The 24,913-nt window shown below is 45.2% G+C and overlaps 2 protein-coding genes across 3 annotated transcripts; both read left to right on the top strand.

The window, feature by feature from the left end:
- Positions 1–102: 102 nt before the first annotated feature.
- On the top strand, positions 103–8,529 carry LOC124671068 (endonuclease MutS2-like). The gene is given in 20 exon segments (XM_047207504.1): positions 103–199; positions 320–437; positions 543–616; positions 900–976; positions 1,065–1,101; positions 1,254–1,339; positions 1,448–1,507; positions 1,602–1,747; positions 1,887–2,013; positions 2,103–2,258; positions 2,360–2,470; positions 2,585–2,695; positions 2,940–3,038; positions 3,146–3,273; positions 4,132–4,477; positions 4,479–4,759; positions 4,984–5,902; positions 5,988–6,512; positions 6,624–7,079; positions 8,020–8,529. Coding segments are annotated over 19 exon segments (4,065 nt in total). The 5' UTR covers positions 103–199; positions 320–417; the 3' UTR covers positions 8,326–8,529.
- Positions 8,530–8,627: 98 nt separating this feature from the next.
- Positions 8,628–14,841, top strand: LOC124674527 (MLO-like protein 14). Of its 2 annotated transcripts, none has more exons than XM_047210571.1 (15): positions 8,628–8,868; positions 11,154–11,211; positions 11,313–11,560; positions 11,653–11,769; positions 11,911–11,971; positions 12,394–12,491; positions 12,624–12,698; positions 12,918–13,003; positions 13,105–13,154; positions 13,241–13,281; positions 13,373–13,537; positions 13,630–13,665; positions 13,781–13,848; positions 13,942–14,002; positions 14,171–14,841. In XM_047210571.1, the coding sequence occupies exons 1-15, from the start codon at positions 8,677–8,679 to the stop codon at positions 14,684–14,686; spliced, it is 1,872 nt and encodes a 623-aa protein (XP_047066527.1). In that variant the 5' UTR covers positions 8,628–8,676; the 3' UTR covers positions 14,687–14,841. The 2 variants fall into 2 exon arrangements, with proteins under 2 accessions (XP_047066527.1, XP_047066528.1); XM_047210572.1 differs by lacking the exon at positions 8,628–8,868 and adding an exon at positions 10,579–10,725.
- Positions 14,842–24,913: the final 10,072 nt, after the last annotated feature.

Genomic DNA, 24,913 nt, shown 5'->3' with positions numbered 1-24,913 from the left:
TTCTCCAAGGTCGGCCCCGCCCCCCGGATTGATGAATCTGTGCTCCGCGGCGGCGGCGACTGACCGACTGTTCTTGTTCTTGTTTCTTGTTGCGGTGCGCAGAGCCTGGGCGGCGAAGGGTGCAGCCTCCTGCCGCACGACCACTACTGGATCGCCAGCGAGCGGGTCGTCACGCTCGGCCGCGTCGGCCCCGCCGCAGGTCCGTCCCGCCCCGCCCCGCTTCGCCGCAGGCGTTGACCCCCCTCTCATTCGTTCCATCGAAATGCACGGGAAAAAGGCCGAGCTGATGACTTGACCGTTTTTCTGATTGTGTGCGCAGTGGAGGTGAAGGGCGGGCTGATCAACGCCATCGCCGTGGGGGACTACCGGAGCTTCGTGCTCCGGCGGCCGCTCGTCGACTACGGGGACGCCGTCATCATGCCCGGCCTCATCGACGTGTAAGCTCCACCTGCTCCGCATCCATTCACTGGATTAATCACTGCGGTGGTGGTAGCAACTCTGAAGATTATTAACTGCGCTTTCATGTGGTGTTCTGCCTTCAGGCACGCGCACCTCGACGAGCCTGGGCGAGCGGAGTGGGAGGGGTTCTCCACCGGCACCAGAGCCGCCGCTGCAGGTGCGAATTCATTACTTTAGCTCAGTCATAAGCCTGCCTAAGTTAGTTTAGCATGATATTGACATAACTGTCATGTCCCACTGAATCCTTTTAGAAGACCACTTCCCCCACTGATATTTGCAATTGCATTCTAATATTGGAGTTGATCCGATCATATGTAGCAGGCAACGTTACTGCCTGCTCGCTAATTCTTTGACTCGGATTAAGATTGTGTTACCAAAAACACGTAGTTATCAGATGTATCCTCTCTTGCTCCATAACTCCACAAACTCCTCCATTGCAGGTGGAATAACAACGTTGGTAGACATGCCCCTCAACAGCTTCCCTTCAACGGTTTCTAAAGAGACTCTCAAACTCAAGGTTCAGATTCTTCCTTTCTTGGACGTATCAGTACCACATAACTCTGTGATTACCACTGACAGTGTATACTTGCTTGCTTGATTATCAGTTGGATGCGGCTCGGGATAAACTATATGTTGATGTCGGTAAGTGGCATGATTCAGCATCATACGCAAACTAGCAAGGATTTCACCATTTTTTTCTATTTTCTGAACAGTATTGCTTCATCTGAAGTTCTGAACCTGTTCCACGTCCAGTTGTGAACATATCTGACTTGCCCGCTCTTATTCTCATGTAGGGTTTTGGGGAGGCCTTGTACCAGAGAACGCCTTGAACCCAAGTAAATTGGAGAGCCTACTGAATGCAGGAGTGTTAGGACTTAAGGTATGTTTCTCAACTAGTACCACATTGCTGCCTCCCTCTGTTTCGTCTTTTCTTTTCTAAACAAAAGCAGACACTAGAAGGAGAAACTTACTTTTTATTCTTTTCTAGTCCTTTATGTGTCCCTCTGGTATCAACGACTTCCCCATGACAAATTCAACTCATATCGAGGTGCGCCCGCTGCTTTGTCAGTTCTGCCATATATTACACAATTCTGCTTATCGGCTACGTAAAAGAGTTCATTGTCCTGTTTTCATTACTATAGGAGGGCCTGGTTACGTTAGCAAAGTACAAGAGGCCCTTACTTATCCACGCAGAACGCATACCGGATGTCGCGAGTGATGATGAGCTTAATGGCGAACTAGATCCTCGATCTTATGCAACATATCTCAAGTCAAGACCAGCAACATGGTAATGTAAATTAGTAGTACTACTCTGTATGAGATGGAGAGTGCCATATGTCCAATTTGTACTTTTAAGTATACAATTCAGAATTAATGTATTATTAGAGATTCATTCATTAATTGATGCTATGATATCTTGTACCCAGGGAGGAATCAGCTATCAGAGATTTGAAACGTGCCATGCAGGACACAGAAGTGGGTGGTCGGTCAGAAGGAGCTCACCTTCACATTGTTCATCTCTCAGATGCAGAAACCACCCTCGACCTTCTAAAGGTGTGACGACATGTCACATACTACTAGTTTAACTTTCATTCTCCCGGTTCTCTTGATCAGTGTATCACTGATAAGTTTGTGCTTTGTAGGATGCGAAACAGAGTGGCGCAAGACTCAGCATAGAAACCTGTCCACATTACCTCGCATTTTCGGCCGAAGAAGTTCCAGATGGGGATACTCGTTTCAAGTGCTCTCCTCCTATACGCAATGCCACCAACAAGGAAAATCTCTGGGGAGCTCTGCTTGTAAGCCACCCCTATCCTTCCCAATTCTGACTTTGCTATGACCTGGTGATCGATAGTTCTAGCTAGGCTAACTTTTGTATGAATCTATGAATGAATGCCAGGATGGCCACATCGACATGCTCAGCTCAGACCACTCGCCGTCTACTCCTGATCTCAAGCTGATGGAGGAAGGCAACTTCATGAAGGCATGGGGAGGTATATCATCTCTGCAGGTTAGTTTGCATTACAGTTTGTGTAAGCATGCACATTCTTCTGCAGAACTTGCTAAACTACTGCATACAGAGCAGATGCCAATTCACTGTCTTTTTGTTCCACAATTTCTGCAGTTTGTTCTCCCCGTAACATGGTCACACGGGAAAAAGTACGGCATCACGCTGAATCAGCTAGTCTCGTGGTGGAGTGAGAAGCCCGCTGAGCTTGCGGGGCAAAAGAACAAGGTATATAACCAGTTCATCTCCGGATGCAGAGCTTGGTGGGGAGTTTTCTTTTCCATTGTCTTAAAACTTAAAAATCGCCAACTAAAAATTTACGTTTTACTATTTTACCATGTTTTGCTAGATTTCCTTCTGCTGTCTTACTTGATACTTAGCTACATAGTATACATTTGAATGCTGTCCCAAAGTAGATTGAAATGGATGGATTGAAATCGCACAACTCAAGTGCATCACCGGCTTTGTGCAGGGGGCTATTCTGCCGGGTTACCACGCGGACATTGTGGTCTGGAAACCTGAGGCGCAGTTCCATCTCGATGACAGCCATGCCGTATACCACAAGCACAGGGTTCGCTTCTTGACTTCTGGGAAACTAAATTAAACGAATCTTTATACCGTGCCAACAGTTTTGTCAATTTGAGCTGAAACTGAACTGATTTCGCATTTTGGTTGCAGAACATTTCGGCGTATCTAGGGAAAGAGCTCTCCGGCCATGTCTTGTCAACGTTCGTGAGAGGGAACCTGGTGTTCGCCGAAGGGAAGCATGCCGGGGCTGCTTGCGGTGTCACCATCCTCGCAAAGTGAATTTAAGAGCTACCGTTTGCTGATTCGTAGCGTATATGATCGTGTGCGCTGTATATGTCGACTTGGAGTTGTTAGTTTCCGCTTGTGTATAGCTGCATCCATAGAATCCCCAACACCATTGTTGTATACCCACCCATTGCTCGGACTGCACTGCATTCTGCCTCGCTTGGACAGCACATATGCCTAGGATATCTGAATTTGCTTTTGCCTGAAATATTCAGATGTATACTACTCCCTTCTATTTGTTGTATGTGGAAGTACAGTTCTAACAATATATTTGCAAGGAAAATGAAGTATTCTGCCACATTTTTTTTTTGAACCAACATCGGAAGGGGGTTGACCCCTACCTCATACCATTTTTATAGAAAAACTTGTCAGTGAGCTAAGGCAGCTCATAGTCTTACAACCATGCAAAGTAAAGGAGGAGCCGACAGGAGGTTCTTGAAGAAAAAAGAGTCTAGAATGAAAATTACATTGTCCAATCCGAAATCCATTTTCGGATCTCGGTTTTTTCTTCATTTCTTGCTCTAAGAGCCCAAAGTTTGCAGAAATCTAGCCCTTGCCTTGCAGGTTGGCCGGTAGATCTATGTTATCAAACACCTTTTTATTTCTTGATAACCAAATGCTCCAAAGCATGGCAGTAATAACCGTTCCCCAATCATTTCTTTTATGGGTTGTCCATCTGATTTCCTGAATATTTTCATACGCTCTATTTCTACTGTATCTGAATTTGCGAAGCTCAAGCACGTACAGACTACAGACGTATGTTAGCTCTACGTTGAGCCCTGAAGGAAGCGTATTTTCCCTGTACGTGAAGGCCCCTAGGAAACGGTATTTTCTTTTGTATTTTGGATAAGGCTGAGCGCAGCCGCGCGTTCCAGCTCCCACCTCCGTCTCCGGCGGGAAGCGGAGACCTCCCGCTTCCACTCCGACGGCCATGGCCGCCACCACCGCCTCAAACCTCGCTCTCCTCCTCCCATCGACACTCCATTCCACGGTTCGCCTCCCCACCCGCCTCCTCCGCGTTCCACGCGCTTCCCCGTTACGCCTCAGCACGGCCGCCGCCTCCTCCGGCTCCCGAACCCTAACGTCCCCCGCCTCGTCGGAAACTCCGGAGGCGGCGGAGGAGCTACGCCTGGAGACGGAGTCCGCGCTCGAGTGGGGCGGCGTGTGCGCGCGGCTGGCCGACTTCGCCGCCACCGCTGCGGGCCGCGCTGCCTGCGCGGAGGGCCGGGTCCCCGTCGGCCGGAGCCGGGAGGATAGCGAGCGGCTGCTCGAGCAGACCGCCGCAGCGGTGGCGTTGCTATCGTCGTTGACGCCGCTGGATTTCGGAGGCGTGGGCGACGTGTCGGCCGTCGTCGCCGCCGCGGCACGGGGACGACTGCTCGCGGTGAGGGAGATATGCGGCGTCGGGCGCAGCCTCCGGGCCGCGCGAGGCGTGTTTGAGCAGCTCAACGGGCTCGCCGAGGAGATGCCAGATGGGAGGTAAGCGCGCTGGTTCATGCTAAATTGTGGAAATGCAGTCGAGCTAATACTATATGCCACTATGCCAGGTGATTTGGTAGAAATACAGCACTGCTAAATTCTGAATTACGAATGCAGTGCCCCCTATGGAAAAAAATTATCAAGTTATGCAAGTTAGTTTGTGCTGCATAGTTTCACTGATCGCATAGAATCTGAAGATATTTAGTTGATTCATGCTCCTACAGGTACTCTCCTCTTGTGGATATACTGCAGGACTGCGACTTCTTGACAGAACTTGTACAGATGATAGAGTTCTGCCTCGACTCCAACCTTTCGATGGTCCTCGACCAGGCCAGCGATAAACTAGGAGCGATCCGCAAGGAAAGGAGGATGAACATCGACGTGTTAGAATCTCTGCTGAGAGATGCATCCACGAAGATCTTCCAGGCCGGTGGGGTTGACAGCCCTCTGGTCACTAGGCGCCGCTCTAGAATGTGTGTTGGTGTTAAAGCTTCGCACAAGCATTTGGTCCCTGGTGGAATTGTTCTGAGTTCCAGTGGCTCTGGTGCGACGTACTTTATGGAGCCCAGAGATGCTGTCCAGCTGAACAACACGGAGGTAAAACTTGCAGGCGATGAGAGAGCCGAGGAGCTGGCAGTATTGGGCTTGCTAACTTCAAGGATAGCAGCTTCCCGACTGAAGATCAGGCATTTGATGGGGAAAATATTGGAACTGGACCTGGCTTGTGCTAGAGGTTCATATGCCCTACAGATAAATGGTGTGAGGCCAGCCTTCAGTGACAGGGACAATAGTACTCGATTGGACCCAAGCAGCGCATGTTCAGTATTTATCGAGGGCATTCAGCATCCTTTGCTTCTTGAGCAGTTCCGTGGAATTGTGAAAGAATCAGATGCCGAAGTGGGGAATGGACAGCTTTCTGATGAAGTCTGTGTCTCTGCGATGCCTGTTCCGCTGGACATGCGTGTGAAGAACGATACTAGGATAGTTGTGATCTCTGGACCCAACACTGGAGGTAAAACCGCTACTATGAAGACCTTGGGATTGGCCTCTCTGATGTCAAAGGCTGGAATGTTCTTCCCAGCCAAAGGGAAGCCTAGGCTTCCGTGGTTTGATCAGGTTCTTGCAGACATTGGTGACCATCAGGTAGTTTCTGTCTTTTGAAGAGAGTTTGTCTTATCACTTGCCGGACAAATATGCTTATTGATGCAAACTGTTTTCTGGATTGAAGTCGCTGGAGAATAGCCTCTCTACCTTCAGTGGGAACATATCACGTCTTCGCAAGATTGTACAAGTTGTATCGAAAGACTCTCTTGTTCTTATTGATGAGATTGGCAGTGGTACTGATCCATCAGAAGGTGTATCCCTTTCAACCAGCATTTTGAAGTATCTTGCTAGTAGACTAAACTTGGCCATCGTGACAACCCATTATGCTGATCTAAGTCGTCTCAAATCTGTTGATGATCGATTTGAGAATGCTGCAATGGAATTTTGTTTGGAAACTCTGAAACCAACATATCGAATCTTGTGGGGCAGTACTGGTAATTCAAATGCATTAAGCATTGCAAAGTCAATTGGTTTTGATCAGAAAATACTTGATCGGGCACAAGAATGGGTCGAAAAATTATTGCCTGATAAACAGAAGGAACGTCAAGGTTTACTTTACGACTCTCTACGAGACGAACGGAACCTTCTGGAGTCTCAGGCAAATGAAGCAGCATCTGTTCTTTCAGATGTTGAGGGTCTGTACAATGAGGTGCACATCATTTACTCTTACTATCTGTTTTAACATTAGCATTGTATCGTATTGAAAAGGACACTCTTGTTTTTGCTTGAAGTTTTGCTATATAATAATTTGATTTTCCAGATTCTTTCAGAAGCTGATGACCTAGATAACCGAGTAGCTGCTTTGAGGGCAATAGAGTCTCAGAAGGTACAACAAGAGTTGAAGTTTGTGAAGACTCAGATGGACCTGATAATCAAAAACTTTGAAGTTCAGCTTCAGAATTCGAAACTGGAACAGTACAACTCAGCAATGAGGAAAGCAGAAGCTGCGACTGCTTCATTAGCTGCTGCCCATCAGCCAACTGAGTTTACTTTCAGTGACGATGAAAACAAGAGTTCTTATGTTCCACAAATTGGAGACAAAGTTTATGTTGAAGGGCTGGGAGGGGGAAGTACGGCTACTGTTGTTGAGATACTCAGTGAAGATGGGAGCTGTATTGTTCAATATGGGAAAATAAAGGCCCGGACCAAGAATAACAAGATGAAGTTGGCCCAAAGAGACACAAAGGAAACATCAGCTTCTTCCGTACAAAGAAAGGTGGGTTTTGCATCTGCTCTTTAATAGATCATTCACTTAGATTTATTTTAATTTTAATTTTCACTTAGCAATGCAACATAATATGATCTGATATGTTTTAGAAACCACTTATATTTTAGCCACTGTCATGCTTTATCTGGTAGTGTATTTTATCGAGATAATTGTGGAAAGAATCCATGGTGTCCTCTCCACTGTTGTGGCTGCCAAATGATACACCAAGTGATATTTTGCCGGGCCATTCACTCACATCTAGGTTGTTTCAGTATGTGTAGGCTGAGCTGAGCAAGCATGTCTAGTTAGCACTCAACAGTTGGTCCAGTGTGTACTGTTCTGCATCGACACGGGGTGTATTCTTGGGCTGCTTGTTCCTTCTAAAAGTTCTACTCCTCTCAGCAAATCTGGGTTGCAGATGCTAGGCCAGTGAATCCAGTTTATTGATATAGGGACTCAACTTTAGGCTTGCATATATCATCCCTTTTTTATTGAGTTTGGCTGGATGACCCGTAAGACTGATATCAATATCATGCTTTCCCCAACAAGCTGGCCATTATCATTAGAACCACACACTGAGGGCACATATACCATCCTACTTTATGTCGGCATACTCTCCATCCTCCACGTGGCATGCTAATATGGCAAGCCAGGGAAACCAAGTTAGCTCGAGCCCTACAGGATGCATTGAATCTGACTTGCTGGTGTTGATGATTTAGGATTTAGTTCGGGTAGATGCAGCAGTGTGGAACAAGCTAGGCTGGCCAGAGATCGGTCCACTGCAAGCTAAGATAGACTGGTGCATGCATCCACCTTAATTGAACTGCACTGTCATACATAGCGTATGATTGGCGTGGTCAACATTATCTATTATCGTGACCTGTTTTAATCTTGTCCCGGTAGGACCAGTCCTCGTTCTGATGGGTTAATTTTGCTTCTGTGCTGTCAGGGACGGACAGTGAAGCGGTCTCCGGCAGAGGCAACGCAGGGCGCCAGCATCTCCTTCACCCCGGCCGTGCAGACGTCCAAGAACACGGTGGACCTGAGGGGACTGCGGGTCGCTGAGGCGTCCCACGAGCTCCAGATGGCCATCGATGGGTGCAGGTCTTACCAGGTCCTCTTCATCGTCCATGGTATGGGCACCGGCGCGGTGAAGGAGTGCGCTCTGGATATCCTCCGCAGCCATCCCCGGGTGGCCAAGATCGAGGATGAGAGCCCCCTAAACTACGGCTGCACTGTCGCCTACATTGAGTAATTAAACGGACCGCGCGGGTCCGTCGCAAAGATACAGCAGCAACACTTGTACTACATTCCAGATCATCATACACAACAGAGTTGGAACCTATACAGTAGTGCATACAATGCGGTGTGCAGTCGAATTTGAGCTCAATTTCTTAGGATTGCCGAATTTTACCCCGATTTCTGGCAGAATAGATCTGTTACATTTGGAGACTCAAAACCGGCCTGAAGGCAGGTAGCACAGGAGGGAGAGGTTGTTGCTGGGACATGGATGGCCCAGGAATTAATCGATACTGTTGTGCTGGTTATTCTGGTGGATATATGATGGCGCCATTCAAGTTTGCCCGTGTGGGCAACGGATTCGTGCATGCACGCACGCGCATGTGGATCAAGCCCTGTCCTACAAAATCGCAGCAATGCAGATGGTGGGTGCATGCATCGGGCCATGAGCACATGGATGGGCACACGCAGTTTTATATACTGGGTGAGGTCTGGAGCTTCTTCAGCCGCTCTTGACCATAGCATGTTCGGGATGAATGGAGATCCCACGACCAAAAAGGTAACTATTATTAGCATCCTCAGTGCCGGGCCAGTTGCTAGTTCATATGACTGCAAGGGGAGAGACATTAGATATGCTTCAAAAATGATGTTGCATAGCTTCCACTTCAAAGTTCAAACACACTCCGAGGTTCTTCTCGGAGATTCATGTGTTCCAAAGGGCGGCCGGTCGCTTTTGGGGAACACGGTTTCTGAAATTCAGGGCTGTTCTTTTTTGGAATGGTTTGAAACTTTTTCATCTACGGATTAATTTGGGGGATTGTGTCCCTTTCTACTCAAAGCTCGTTAAACAAATCCGAATTCATAATTTCTAATCCATCAGCATGAAAATTTCGGAATATTTTATGATTTGCCACACTTTTCTTTGAAGTGTCTATTATTTGCCACGTGACCACCACATGTCAGTGAGACACAAAATGACAAATGATAGAAGTGCAAAGAAAAGTGTGGCAAATTTCTAAAATTTCCCGAAAATTTCAATTCTTATAGGGTCTGAGAAAAATAAAATAAAAAACTAAATGGGCCCAGATTTGTTTGTTTACGCCATCAAATCCCGGCCAAATTCCTGGAGCACGTACGCCTAGGCCGGTGGGGGTGGGCGAGCAGTACACAACTCGAAAAGCCTTGGGTCTGATAGGCGGAGCAGAAATCAAACAAAAGGGGTTATTTAAGGCGCGCATCCCGTCTCCAACTGCCACACCGGACTGGGTACACATGCAGCGACTCTGACATCCCGGGCCCATCTGGTACCAGCCCCACCTGCCAGCGGGAACACGTCACCCTCTACGTAGCTCCTCGTGTGGTGGAATGGAGTCATGTGCCCGCGCCCGCCCCCTCGTGCCTGTGTCAGAGTTCGTGTACTTGCTGTGAAGCAGCGAGGAAGCAGAGCTGGCCAGCCCGAATCTTCTCATGCTTCTCATTTGTTTAGGCGCAACTGAGCTGCTAATGATTCATTCGTGGGAGATGAGATGAGAGGATTATGACAAGGTGAAGGTTCCCCCAGATACCCACTTGCCAGCTTCCAGTGATCTATCTGTTCTTCTTCTTCTTCTTCCTCCTCCTGTCGCATCTTGTTGATTTTTCTTCAGCTCTGTTCATTCTTTCGAGGACTGCTCCTGCTCTGCTTCTTCTTCAACCTCGCACTGTTGGTGTGCACTGCTGCTGTCTTCGTGCTCCCGTTCATTGAAACCTATCCAGGAAAACTGGAAAGCATTTCTGCTCTGCTCATAGTTCTGCATTCTGCTTCTTGGCCGTCTTCCTCCGGCGCCTCCCAGCTCCACTGCGCGAGGAGGAGCAACAGCCAGCCTAAATATAGGCGCCGCGTTCCGCGTACACTGATCGAGCTCAGGGAATAGAGAGAGAGAAGAAAATAAAGCGAAATACTGGTACTCCTTTTTCTATTGTTTTCTCCTTCCTCCTAGATCCCTATTACCCTTCTCGTCCCCGGAGCTCCTCACCGACTGGCGCTAACTAATGGCGACGCAATGTCGTGCCTGATTCTCCTGTTCCAGGCCAGGGAAGGAAAACGCGCGCGCCTCTTGAATCCCAGCTCCCGCGCGCCGCAGCTTCCTTTCCGCGGCGTCTCCTTGACCGCTGAGCTCTCGCTGCTGCTGCAATGCGGCGGTGCCTGGCGGTTCTTGCAGAATAGGAGGCGTCCGCGGTCCGCCTGTCTCTCTCTCCGTTAAGTCGCGCGTGCCGGGGAGAGAGAAAGATGGCCGGGCCCGAGGGTACCGGCGCGGAAGCGACGGGGGAGATGCGGTCGCTGGCGCTCACGCCCACCTGGTCGGTCGCCACCGTGCTCACGCTCCTCGTCGCCAGCTCCCTCATCATCGAGCGCTCCATCCACCGCCTCAGCAATGTCGGTACCCCCACTCCAACTTTGCCCCTCTGCAGTTTTTTTTGTCTGTTTCTTTCAACAGTTGGTCTGAACTCTGAATACCGCAACTGCTCAAGCTGCGTTTTTTGTCCTGTTCTACTCGATTTTGTCCTCTGCTTTGTTTCTACTAGAAAAGGAAAGAAATTCCCCATTAGTATTACTTTTCCTGGTGCTGTACTGTATTCATGCTGAATTCCACACAGAAATGGGCAATAAGCTGTGCACAATCCACATGGTTCCGCTCAAGCTTTTTTTTTTTTCTTGGATAGTCATGTTGTCCCCTGCACCGTTGCAATGAGATACTGCACTCAGATAACAGCTGCCGCAGCTGGCACACACATTGAATCAGATCAAAAATTTGCTCATTACCAATTGTTCGATGAACTCACGGTGATCTTGTACTTGTTCAGTGGTTGAAGAACACTCACCGGAACCCGCTCTACAAAGCAATGGAGAAGATGAAAGAAGGTATCCATCTCTCGTTCGTCTGTCCCCACTCTTCAGTTCTAATCTATCTTTTTTGCACTTGTGCCAAATGTGGGCTAACTATTCCCTTTGTTCTGCTGTAGAAATGATGTTGCTTGGCTTCATATCTCTGCTCCTGGCAGCGACGTCGAGGATCATCTCCGGTATCTGCATCGATTCCAAGTACTACAACAGCAAGTTCTCCCCATGCACCAAAGAAGAGGTCGAAGAGTCATTGAGCGCCGAGCATGCCCTGATTCGCAAGCGCAACCACATAGTCGATGCCATTCTGCACCATTCTTTCAGGAGGAACCTTAAAGCGCAGTACCATCATGTTCAGACTTGCCCTAAGGTGTGTTCGTGAAGTTGCTTATAGTTTGTTCAGACTTGCTAAACCTGTTTGACAATCCTTTCAGTAATTTCGGAAACTTGCATGGTTTGCAGGGCTACGAGTCGTTTGTTTCGCATGAAGGTTTGGAGCAGCTGCATCGCTTCATATTTGTCATGGCAGTAACCCATGTGACGTACAGTTGCTTGACGATGTTGCTAGCTATACTCAAGGTTTTGGCTCTTTATCATGTTTATTATCTCTGTTCCACCTTCGTCTGTGTTTTGTCGGGAGGAATGCCAAATGACGCTTGCTTTCTGCATCTCGAATTACGAAATACTAAATATATGTGCTTAATCTTTGGATGGCGGTAGGTCCATACATGGAGAAAATGGGAAGATGAAGCATTTAGGGATAATCACGAATCTTTTTCCCGTAAGTGTACTTCTCTTTACCCCCTTCATATCTCAGAAGAAAGGGTAGAATATACAACACTGAAACACTGCAGAACTCGAGGAGCAGCGATTGCGAATGATGAAATCAGTATTAGTTCCTTAGACATTCGTATTGAAATGACAGGTCCTGAGATAATATGCCTTAGCAGTTCCTTTCAATTTTGCATTCATTTTAATGTCTTCTCTAATATAATTCGGCCATCAATTTGTTCCACTTTTTTTTTGCTTTCGAAACTCTAGATACGGAAAACATTCTGGTGCACAATTAAAGTATACTTTTTCTTGCTTCTTTAATTGGAGAAATCGCCTTGTGTTATTGCCTTATTGGTGCTGCTGTATATATTTAACCGTGCTGCTGTTAAACTGCATCTGATCAATCCTCTTCCAATTTACATTTAACAGAGATTGCCTATGTATCAGCAACTAGAAGGCAACCACCAGCACTTACCAAATCATATTCGTTCCGTTTTTGGAGTCAAAATAATGCGGTGATGTGGGTGGTATGTTGAGGGAAATAGTTCTTATTGATCAGCTGAGGCATAAAGTTCTCCTTTCATGTATAGAGCCCAGATATATACTGTTACTTCACTGTTGCAACCACCACTTAAGATTTTTATTGTGTCATCATACAGTTTTGCTTCCTCGCGCAATTTGGACAATCTGTTGTCCGAGCTGACTACCTTATCCTCCGCAAGGGTTTCATTATGGTAAGATAGTTATCCTGGGACATTTTGGGTAGGAATGCTCCTTTGCTTGTCCTTGAATATGCTTATTCTCATATATGGTGTTGGACCTTACTTAACATGCTGATCCTACCTTGATTTGTTTTGTTACAATTTGTTCATTATGAGAAAGATATATTCAAGTTACTTTGAAGTTTCTATTTGTTAGCTGCACACTTTTGTTTGACTTAATAATAATTGTAGAACCACAATCTTCCACCAACATACGACTTCCACAATTATATGATACGCTCAATGGAAGAGGAGTTTGAGAAGATTGTTGGAGTGAGGTTAGTGTCTCTCTGCATGCTTGCCTGCTTAGGTATATGAACTGTGTTCTACTTCCTTGCACTGGAGAAATCTCTTTAACTAACTCGATCATTTGATGCAGTGGAGTACTGTGGGGCTTTGTTGTTGCTTTCATGTTATTTAATATTGACGGTAAACTTTGAAGTACTTTTCTCCCTATAGTGATATATTTATGTTTCCTTGTTTTATCTAACATCAGACCTGGTGATTTGTTGCAGGATCTAACCTGTACTTTTGGATAGCCATCCTCCCTGTTGCTGTAAGTCACAGCCTGCTTCTTGTACATAAGGCAATGTAGGTAATGTTTCCGAAAATTTTAATGGTCTCAACTGGATTGAAATGCTCCATAGCTTGTTCTTCTAGTCGGTGCAAAGCTGCAGCATGTCATAGCGACTTTAACATCAGAGGGTGCAAGGCTGACTTCATATGGACCAAGGATAAAGCCCCGTGACGATCTCTTTTGGTTCAAGAAACCAAAGTTTCTCCTGTGGCTGATTCATTTTGTTCTCTTCCAGGTAAACTTGCACTGCTGGTTAATGTGCTAAAATTATAGAAAAATTGAGCACAAACTTGAGCTTATGGATGTTGTGGTCTACTAATTTTGCAGAATGCATTTGAGCTGGCTTCTTTCTTCTGGTTTTGGGTACCATTTCTGTCTCGGCTACCGTTAACAACAACATTTTTGGGAAATTCAAGAAACTAACATAAATTTGTGAAGTGGTATGAGGCGTTAACATAGCTGTACCATTCTGCTGCAGTGGCAATTTGGTTATGATTCATGCTTCATCAAAAACCACCTACTGGTTTACTGCCGCCTTGTGTTGGGGTAAGCGGCTTCCAGAATCTACTTATTTCTCCTCGTTCCATTAATTTTCTCATACTCATTGTAGCAATAAAACACAACAATCTATAATTTCAGGTTTGCTGGACAGTTCCTCTGCAGTTACAGTACATTGCCTGTTTATGCCCTTGTCACGCAGGTAATCATTTGTTTACATGACATGCCACAAGAACATTTTTTAATTTATTTCAGTGAATCCGTAAGATCTCAAGATCCATTTGAGGATGCAAAATTTTCACATTCATGTTTGCTATTTTTTTCCAAGAAATGAAAAATACGGTTAACACACTTGCTAGTATCACAACAGATGGGATCAAAGTACAAAGCTGCCCTGATACCAAACAGGATCAGAGAAACAATGCATGGGTGGGGGAAGGCCGCGAGGAAGAGGAGGAAGAAGCGACGCGGTGACGACTCCACCATCCGCACGGAGACCAGCACCGTGTGCTCCCTCGACTATGATGATGAAGACGACGACGACCATGGTCATTCTGATGACGCCACGCCACCCAGGCTGCCGCCGTACATGAAGATCGAGCTTCGGCCAATGCGGGGTGGTGGCGGCGGTATTCCAAGGCCTGGCACACCGACCCACCATATTCCGATCGGCATGCTGCCCGGTAGCAGCTCGACCCCGCACGGAAGCTCCCAACACGCTCTTCTCCAGCGCCAGTCCTCGGCCTCAGCCTCCGCGCCATCATCACCGCCACGGAGCAGCCATGGCCGCGGTGTAACGAGGTCGGCGTCAATGCCCGGGATAGCTACGCTGGTGACGACAAGTGGCGCTGGCACTCCTGCTCGGTTGAGCGACGCCCATGCTTAGAACTGTACTGGACGTTGTGTCACTACCATAGGATGATGATGACTAATGATTGCAATGCTAGGACCATAGATGAGAGAAATATATACTTAATTTTGTATCCATAGTACAATGGTGTATAACATGATCGATTATACTAGTGCACATGTTTGAGGATCTTCACGGTGCTAGGAATCTCAAGTTTGTTTTGTTCATTTCTGAACAACTCACTGGTCTGAAAATCGTTTTCTAGAAAAGTGAAGCTACACAATAAAAAAAGACATGCATGCTCATATTTTTACGCCATTTAGATATATAGGGATTCCTATGCATTTTAAGAAGTTAGTTAATATATAGTTACTGGAAGGACACATAGAATAAAGGTGGAAACAAAAATAGTAGTTTCCTGCACGCGTGGAGAAGAAATCGGCCCATTTGGTTGGCCTGCTTGCACCGTTTTCCTGCCCCGCACGAGTTCTAAAGCAGCCCAAATGTTGGCCCGCCAGACACGCTCGATTAGGGCGTTGTCGCGCGTAGCGCTGACAAGCGCAACGTGCTCTATCAATGTGCTCTAACAAGTCATCATTGATGTTCATGCCATGGAAATGTTTAAGAAGGGGTTCAAATATGGGGGTAAAATTGCTGCAAGATTTCTAGGAAATGATGGAGACAAGAACTTCTCCATCGAAATGTTTAAGAAGTGTTTCAAATATGGGGGTAAAATTGTTGCAAGATTTCTTGGAAATGATGGAGACAAGAACATCTCCTTTTTGAAAGTCTTTCAACATTGTTTGAAATCTAAGTGTAGAAGTTTGTAAAATGAGAGTTTGCAATATAGTGGGACCAACCCAGCTTGTAGATCCCTACAAATTTTATAAGTACTCAGTTTTAAATTTTTGTGTGTGTCAAAATAACTTGACTCTTTGTTTAAGGAAAGTGAAATCACTTGAAATAAGAGAAGTTGCCAAAATGATGTTTTTATCAAATAGATAGTAGTATTTTCAATGAAATGATCATTAGGGCATAAGGATTATTTTGGTTTACAATCTTGTTCAACAATCTACTCAAACAAACATATTTAACGCAACGATCAAGACAAACATGCAGGAGACTTTAGTCATTTGATTAAACATAATTTTTTTGTTGGCCCACAATTTTCACAGCACCGGCTTTCCTTAAACTATGTTATAAAACTTGAGATGTCAACAATCCACTGACTAAACTGAAGACCAAACAATCAACACTTCTTCATCTTAGCACTTACCCTGGTTGAAATGAGTTTCTTGGTGGTCAAGGGATAGTAGTGTGAGTCAAACTGTGTGATACCACACTTATAACTTGTCATGAAAATTTATGTGATGGATGTACGTATCAAAATTTATTAGGATCGGTTCTGCTTTTTGTGGTGCTACCATGTATGAGTCTAATACTATGTTATGTGATATATTCGAGTTTGTAATGGGATTTCGTTATTTCCATTATGACTTTTTATGATTTCTAGTAATTAAACAAACCATAAATATATATAAAAAAGAAGGCTAAAATGTAACCCCGAAAAAGATCATAGGGGAGGACTAATTTTGTGTCCGGCACACCTAATAGTGGCATCCCACACACCCCGGGCACAACACCAAATGTATGCCGCCCCAAAATATGTAGCGTTAGCTGTATCTCTGGAGTGCCAGAACAAACTCAGCGGATCGTCATGCGCTGCGAGAAAAAAATCGCCATGTATGCACCATCCCGACGTAGTTACCCCTTACAACTTTTATTTGTTGTCTCAGCGCAAGCAAGGTGATTAAACGCGCGCCTTGGCATATAAGATCGTAAGGGCTTGCGTGTATTGTTGTAGTGATCCTAGATCTGAAAGTTATTTATGTGTAAAAACAAATATAATATTATTACTTTAGTTGAACATGTGCATTATTTCGATGATATCTTTTATACAAACCCAAAATAGTTCTTGTTTCAATAAAATTCAAAACACGATGAAATGTCACAATATATTTCGCAACACAATGAAACCCAATAAAACATCATTAAACAGATGCAAAATATAAAGACTTTTCGTATATAATAAATTTACAGACCACGTCTAATACAAGTTTAAGATATGGTGAAAAACATTCAAACATGATGGTGCACAAAAAATCTCTATAAATAGATGTTCCTTCTGTCCTAAAATAAGTATACTTCTACCTTTTGCCTTAAGTCAAAAAGTAAAAATTGACCAGACCTATACAAAAGAGTGAAACTAAGATATGGCATCATCTGTATATTATGAAACTATATTTTACAATGGATCAAGTGATACAAATTGAGTGCAATAAATGTGGCTATGTTTTTCAATAAACTTGGTCAAATTTGACAAAGTAAATTAAGCTTTGACAAAGCTTAACTTATGACAAAGGGCACAAGTACACTTATTTGAAGCTGGAGGGAGCATAAGGTATTGTGCCTTCGAGTTGTGGTCAATATGGTTTTATTGTATCCATTATGTATTTGCCTCGAAATTCAATATTGTTTTTCTTTTTTTCATCGATATATATTCTATGGTTTGAACTCTAAGGCATTGCCAAATGTTTTCTAAATACGACAAGCCAAGTTTGAAACATAGTGCAACAATGTGTCTTAGCAAACAATTCATCATGTTTCATGATATTTTTCAAAGTTCCATCAAGTCTTAAAAGTAGATTTTCGAATATAGTCAAATTCAATATTACTAGTATCATTTTGAAGCTCTCTTCACTAGAAACCCGAATATTAAAATGGTTCATAAACTTAACTTCTAGTCCAATATCTGCATAAGTTCTACATCCATTGCAAAATAAATGACATGTGTAGATACTCCATCGTTTTTAGTTACTTCACGTTCTGGGTTTAGGCAAAGTAAAATTTTGCCAAGTTTGGCAAAGGATATAGGAAAAGACAACAACAACGATAACACTAAAGACATATAATATGGATATATAGTTTATGACGATTTTAGTACTATAGATTTTATGTTATACATGTTGGTTTTTTTCCTAATTATTTAGTCAAACGTTACGAAGTTAGACTTTGACTAATTCTAGAACGCGATCTATTTGTAAACTGAGATAATACATCTTATCCAGACAAAAGAGTGTCACTTAATTTGGACCAGATGGAATAGTACTATGTGGAGGGAGAGAGTGCAGAGTATCCCGTAAAATATAGAGGAGAGTCTGTGTGCGACATGCACGCTGTATATGTAGCATGCATAGCGTGCACGGTAGAAATGCCGCTCTTCAATTCACATGGATGGGTTCTTGTTCCTTTCTTCTTCCTTTCCCTTCGTTTCCTCGGGTCCAGCTCCTGATCGATGAACAAGCTAGCTAGCCATGGAGATCTTGAGCTTCTTTTTCCCATTTCTCCTGAAATGGAGAATCTAGTCCTAACCCACGAGCGCACATGGTGCCGTACTTAATTTCATCAACTAAGTTGAGAGAACGAGCTAGCAGCGGGGACGCAGGAACATGCATTCTCGGAGAGACGAGAGAGAAGCATGGCGGTGAACCCTGTGATACGCCGTTCACGTCCCTCTCCTTCTCCACCATGGCTGAGTGACCCATCGCCGTTTCAATTCCATGGCCGCGTCGTGTACGTACATGATCATATGGACAGCATGCAGTCGATCGTCGCCTTCTCCAGCTCTCTTTTCGGTCCGGTTGCGACTTGCGATGCGGCAGAGTCCATCGAGATGAGGGAAGCCACGCAAGCCTTGCCGCTTTGGGAGATCCTTCAATAATCAATCTCCACAATTTTGTGGATCGACTCCTCTGCTCCGAAGGTCGTCATACGTTGGCGTACGAGTTCCGTGCTTCTAGAACCTACCACGAGTCCACGACGCAGACAAGGATGGTATCCGGAATCTCAACGAGGCCGCCGGACAGCTAGAGATGGAGTCTTGATTTGATTTTGGGATGTAAAATGCAATCGTCTATCTCCATGCATACTACGATAGCCACATACCGACATAACTACGTCGTATCTCCATGAGTCTCCATGCATACGAGATAGCCACCTCCCTAATATAAATACCGGCGCGCCTCGTCTGCAAACATCATCAACGCACGCCCACCAGCAACGCCTCCCTCCATGCCAGCCACCATGAAGATTCTCTCGATCATCTGCATCCTCTTCCTCGTGCTCAATGGTACGTGCATCGCGTGCTTTATTTCTCTCTCTCTCTAATTCGTGGATCGATCTGCTCTTGAATCTTGATACGATCTATGGTGAAACAGCTGCTCGTGTGGAGTCTAGGCCGAACCCTGACGATCGTCCCAAGCTGCGCCACCTCTTCGTCTTCGGCGACTCCTTCGGCGACAACGGCAACACGCGGAAGCCGCCGGTGGATCCCGTCCTGGGCTCGGCCGTTGAATCAGAGGATTCACGCCAGTGGTTCTTCCCGTACGGCTCCTTCACCGATCGGCGCGACAACCCCACCGGACGCTTCTCCAACTATATGGTCCAATCTGATCTCGTCGGTACGCACGTCTTGGTTACCAATCGAGCTACCTCTACACTCAAATCTAGCTAACAAGTGCACATCATCATATACATCCCATCCTAACAGTTGTTCACATCCTTTGATCCTTGCAGCAAACATCATGGGGCTCGACGTAGCACCTCCGGCGTACATGCTCACGGAGAGGAACACCTGGGACAAGTCTGGCATGACCTTCGCCATCGGCGGCTCCACCGTGTACCACCCTCCTAGTAATAAGAAGAGGGTGTCCACCCTCCGCCACCAGGTCGATAGGTTTGAGTCCCTCATCGCCGACGGAACCATCTCCAGGAAGCACGTCGAGCACTCCGTCGCCCTCATCGCCTTCTCCGGCAACGACTACGTCACCGTCAGCGACGCCGGTGGCATGAACATGGGCATCAACGATTTTATCAGGGAAGTGACGACGGAGATTGTCACTAACGTGCAGCGCCTGCAGGAGATGGGGATGGCCAAGGTTCTCATCAACAATGTTCCCCCCGTCGGCTGCGCGCCGTCGCAGACCACGCCCAACGGCTTCACCAGGTGCGACCGCGGAGGCAACAATTTCGCTACTGTCCACAACAGGAACCTCAAGAGGCTGCTTAAAGAGATGGAAGATGTGCACATTATTGATCTCAACAGCGCCTTCACCAACATTGTTGACGGTACATTATCTATACATGCATGCAACATTAATACCCGTTACTTTTTAGCTTGAACTTTGCATATAGTGATGATAAACCTCTGATGCCTATATGTGTAGGCGGCAACACGGAGGTCTCAAGCTTCTTCGACGAGAGGTTGGCGCCATGCTGCCAGAGTATCGATCCGAATGGGTATTGTGGTCAGCTGGGCCAGTCTGACACGGACTACCGTTACACCCTTTGCGAGAAAGCTGACAAGTATTTCTACTGGGATGACATGAACCCCACCCAGGCCGGATGGGAGACAGTCATGGAGCAGTTGGAAGACCCCATCAAGGAGTTCCTAGGACTCAATTAGATCCACCCAGGCCGGATGGGAGACAGTCATGGAGCAGTTGGAAGACCCCATCAAGGAGTTCCTAGGACTCAATTAGATCTTGCTTTAGATAGCCATACTCAATTAGATCTTGCTGTAGAAAGATTTTTTTGCTTTAGAAAGTTTTCGTTAGGTTTTGGGCACTTATTAGTGCCATATCTAACTAGTTTAGCAGTTAAGAGTTAAATATCTCCGTGTGTATATGTTGGATTTGAATAAAAGTTTTGGGTGAACATCGTGCCACTAGTCATGAGCTTGTCCTCCTTTTAATAGTACTCCCAACAGGTTTTGGTTTCCTCCTCACTATTTACCTTCAATAACGGAAGCACCTATACGACGTTTTCTACCCGATGCATGTACTGACTCGATGGCTAAATAATCCGTTCTTTTAATTTCTCTTCTTCTGGGACAAACATCGGTGCATGTGTGCTTCTTCTGGGACAAACATCGGTGCATGTGTGATGCATATGTGAGTACACACTACACTTTGTACAAAAATCAGATAGAAAACATCCTATGTATAGCATTAATCTTTTAATAAAGTTTTTAGAAATTAGAACTTGAACGGAATGTTATCTATGATGAAGCCAGTGGAAAAATAATCAACTGTAGAACATATTTTGTTTCAGATTTCAGAAGTAGCAGTTAGGAAAATTTTGCAATGAGCATATGGAACCACGAACTAGCTAGCTAGGGTTGAGGTAGGGATGGATGCACCGCAAGCTCCGCCACGCCTCACCTTTTCAGGGACGAAGTCCCCATCAGACATCCAAAGCGGATCGGAGATTGTCTTGTAGCTATTGGAAGACCCCATCAAGGAGTTCCTATAGCTCAATTAGATCCCTTTAGAAGGTTTAGATAGCCATACCCTGTTCACAGTTAAACCTCCAGAAGGTTTCCGTTAGGTTATATCACTACAGGAATGGCCGGCTACGCCGACGGCCACCACGTACGCCGAGGGATTTTTATCGGGGCCGTCGGCGTATGCCCCGGCACGGCCAGCCAGCCATCTGACCCTCGGCGTATCGTGGCCGTCGGCGAAGCGAAGTCTACGCCGAGGGCAGCCCTCGGCATATATTTCGCCCTAGGCGTAGACAGGGCTATGCCGATGGCCACCCTCGGCGTAGACTATTTTTCAAATTTGTCTAATTTTGTAAAAATCATAACTAATTCATATGATGTCAGAAAAATGCGTATAAGGTATCAAAATGTTCAGAAAAACATCCTCTATCCGTTTATGTCAAAATCATGCATATTTGAATCATGTATATCATGTTAATATAGTAACAATTCAAACACTTTCTTATATGTCATCGGGTTCCTGTTTTGGCCAGATGGCGATTTAAACGAAGTCGGAAAATCTCGCGAGCCGCATGGCGTCATTTTATCTGTCCTAGTAACCACTCCAAAAGACGGAATTGGGATACGGCAGTTATTTTGGAACACCCTTCACAAACAGGGCTATCAAGTCCGGAGTTCTATGACTTTTAGGGGAAACGAGTAGGAAACGGTCTGTGACACCGCATAATTTGTCGGAACGAGGCCATATTTGGCACGTGCGTGGTCCCTGGGATGGGAAGCAATGCCCCGGAAGCGGATTTCCAATCCGACCCATGGCCGATGGTTTTTTCATTTTCGGGGTGCCAAAACGTTTTTTTTTGTGAAGCAGCTACATGGGGCGAGACCTCCGTGTAGTAGTAGGACACCGCCTCCGCACCACATATCACATGCCATATGTGCGTGCTAGCTATCTGGGAATCCCTGCGGCTTCCTGTTGTGTCCCGCTGAATCCGCTGGAAAGTGACCGGATTTGAACTAGGGGTACACTTTCCGTGGCTCAATAAATTCCGGGAAAAATGTTTTTAGGTCTACAACTCATCACTTTATGTGCTAAATTTTTTCCGTTTAGCGCGATGGTGAACGGGTGCACCAGCGCGCTCGGTACGGCCATACCGCATCTCCGTGGGGCCCGTTTTGGCCGGATGGCAATTTAAACTAAGTTAGAAAATCCCTTGGAGCCGCATGGTGTCATTTTATATGTTCTAGTAACCACTCCAAAAGTTGGAATTAGGATACGGCAATTATTTTGGAAAACCCTTCACAAACAGAGCTATCACGTCCGGAGTTCTATGACTTTTAGGGCAAATGAGTAGGAAACGGCCTGTGACACCGCATAGTTTGTCGGAACGAGGCCATATTTGGCACATGTGTGGTCCCCGGGAAGGAAGGCATGGCCCCGGGAGCGAATTTCCAATCCGACCCATGGGCGATGGTTTTTTCATTTTCGGGGTGCCAAAACGAGTTTTTTTGTGAAGCGACTACATGAGGCGTATTTTAGTATTGCGCGAGACCTCCGCGTAGTGGTAGGACACCGCCTCTGCACCACATATCACATGCCATATGTGCGTGCTAGCTATCTGGAAATCCCTGCGGCTTCCTGCGGTGTCCCGCCGAATCCGCTGGAAACTGACCGGATTTGAACTAGGGCTACACTTTCCGTCGCTCAATAAATTCGGCGAAAAATGTTTTTTGGTCTATAACACATCACTTTGTGTGCTAATTTTTTTCCGTTTAGCATGTTGGCGAACGGTGCACCAGCGCGTCCGGTACGGCCATTTCGCATCTCCCGAGGGGGCCGTTTTGGCCAGATGGCAAGCTGGACGTCATATTTGGATTACTCTAATTTTTAGGTTCAGATGATGATACGGATGTTATATTTAGATTCCTCTCATTTTTCTGATCGATTTAGACATATTATTTGTGGAATTTCGATTTTTCGATTTAAAGATATTAATTATTCCATATTAAATAGAAAAAAACTAAAAAATAAAATCATTTTATTGTTATTTGAATTCAATATTATTATTCATTGTTACTTATATATTCATTGTTGTTTACTTAAGTAATTTTTTGGAATTGAAAAATAAAGAGTTGTGACATCACGGTCCAAGGGTTAATAGGGTTGATAGGCTATTATTATCAGTAAGGTGTCAATTTTTTAAGGGAAGCTCATCCAAATGGAACCAAGAAGTTAAGCGTGCTGAGGTTGGAGTAGTGTGAGGATGGGTGACTGGCTGGGAAGTTTAACCATGATTGTAATTTGACCTAGGATTAAGTGTACTTAGAGTTAAAAGTGTATGGGTGAAAGATAAACAAGTAAAAAAAAGAAAAAAAATGGTGTAAAAAAATTAAAATATGAAAAATTTTAAAACTCTATGCCGACGGCATAGCCCTCGGCATATAAAAAATTTATTTTTTTCGATTTTTTTTTAATTTCTTTTTGGAAAAATGAAAATTCAAATTTTTAAAATTTGTATGCCGACAGTTTTGCCGTCGGCGTAGCGTGCTACGCCGAGGGCCGGGCTACGCCGACGGCAATATTGTCTATGCCGAGGGACCTAAACGCCGACGCCATACGCCGAGGGCTGCCGTCGGCGTAGCCTACGCCGAGGGCCAGGCGTGGCTACGCCGAGGGCAGCTTCCTGTAGTGTATCTCTGCTAGTATTTTGGATTTGAACGTTTGGGTGAGCATGGTTCGTTGGTCATGAGGAAACCAGTTTAATCTGTACCACATCTTGTCCTAGATGTGCAAATTAGTACCACATTTTGTAAAAAGTGCAACCGGGATATCTAAATTTTCTTAGCCGTGACAATTTAGTTAAATTAGTTCGAAATGAGCCACATCGGCGCTAGGCTAGATGGTAATTTTGCACATAAGCCCACGGCGGGCGAAAAAATATCATGTATGGTTCCTTCTGTGTGACTGGTCGTTAGATACGACGGAAAGGCACCGCTGATTCGGGTATATACTTTCTTTCCTTACTTTTTTGACTTAGTTTTGGGCGCAGAAAAAAAGGCACCGTCTTGGCGACGAGCTCAACCATGTTGTCCGCCAAAGATTTGCCGGAGATGCGCCACCGGCAGTTCAACATAGACTCGCCAGAGTACGTTACGGCAATTTTTCCCGTCCCCAACCTTCCTTCTCTGTTCATCACCATGGGGTTTGATAGGGTTGAGGTGGGCGTTTGATTAGGACGAAATTAGGTGATTTTAACGACTAATAATGATGGGAGCGTGCATATATAGTGCTGGTACATGGTTGAGACGTATAAAAGTTTTGTATTATTGCGCATGTAATTGATCTATTAGTCTCAAGTCATGTCCAGGTCTCTGCTGCTGCAAAAATTGACACTTTTCTTTTGTTGGTAGTCGCGGTAATGTTGTGTACATCACAAATTTAGCCTTTATGTTGCTTCAATAGTGATTTTTACACGAATGAAATGTATGATTTTGCAATTTTGTACAAGAGTCTGAATCTGTAGTCAGTGTTATCTGAATAGTTAAATGAATAATTACGATTAGACAAGCATCTGAATCCCATACATATTAATTTTCTTTTTTATAGTGTGTTTGTAGGTTACAGTTGTGCATACATATTAATTTGTGATGCTACACACATTTTAGTAGTTAGTGTTATCAGTACATGTTGTGAACATTACCATACATTGTCTGATTAATTCAGGAGAAGGCAATGATCTGTTCACTATTGAAGCCGTGCACAATGGGTTTTACGGTGGATTAAGAGAAAATTTGACACATGTGTGTGTATCTTATGATCAGTTTGGCTACTTCACTACCAAAATAAAGCTTACCAGTGACATACGTGTTTTCTGCACTGCTGACGGTAGAGGCCGACGTCACCAGTGTATAGCCACTCATAA

This window comes from Lolium rigidum, chromosome 7, assembly GCF_022539505.1.
Source record: "Lolium rigidum isolate FL_2022 chromosome 7, APGP_CSIRO_Lrig_0.1, whole genome shotgun sequence".
In the NCBI taxonomy this organism is placed as follows: domain Eukaryota; kingdom Viridiplantae; phylum Streptophyta; class Magnoliopsida; order Poales; family Poaceae; genus Lolium; species Lolium rigidum.
Note: the sequence above shows the minus strand (reverse complement) of the source record. Positions and strands in the feature narration are given on the sequence as shown.

Coding starts and splice junctions, on each gene's coding strand:
- LOC124674527 (XM_047210571.1), top strand. CDS start 8,677: ATGCACGCACGCGCATGTGGATCAAGCCCTGTCCTACAAAATCGCAGC. Junction 11,212..11,312: donor AATGGAGAAGATGAAAGAAG/GTATCCATCTCT, acceptor GTTCTGCTGTAG/AAATGATGTTGCTTGGCTTC. Junction 11,972..12,393: donor TAATCACGAATCTTTTTCCC/GTAAGTGTACTT, acceptor TACATTTAACAG/AGATTGCCTATGTATCAGCA.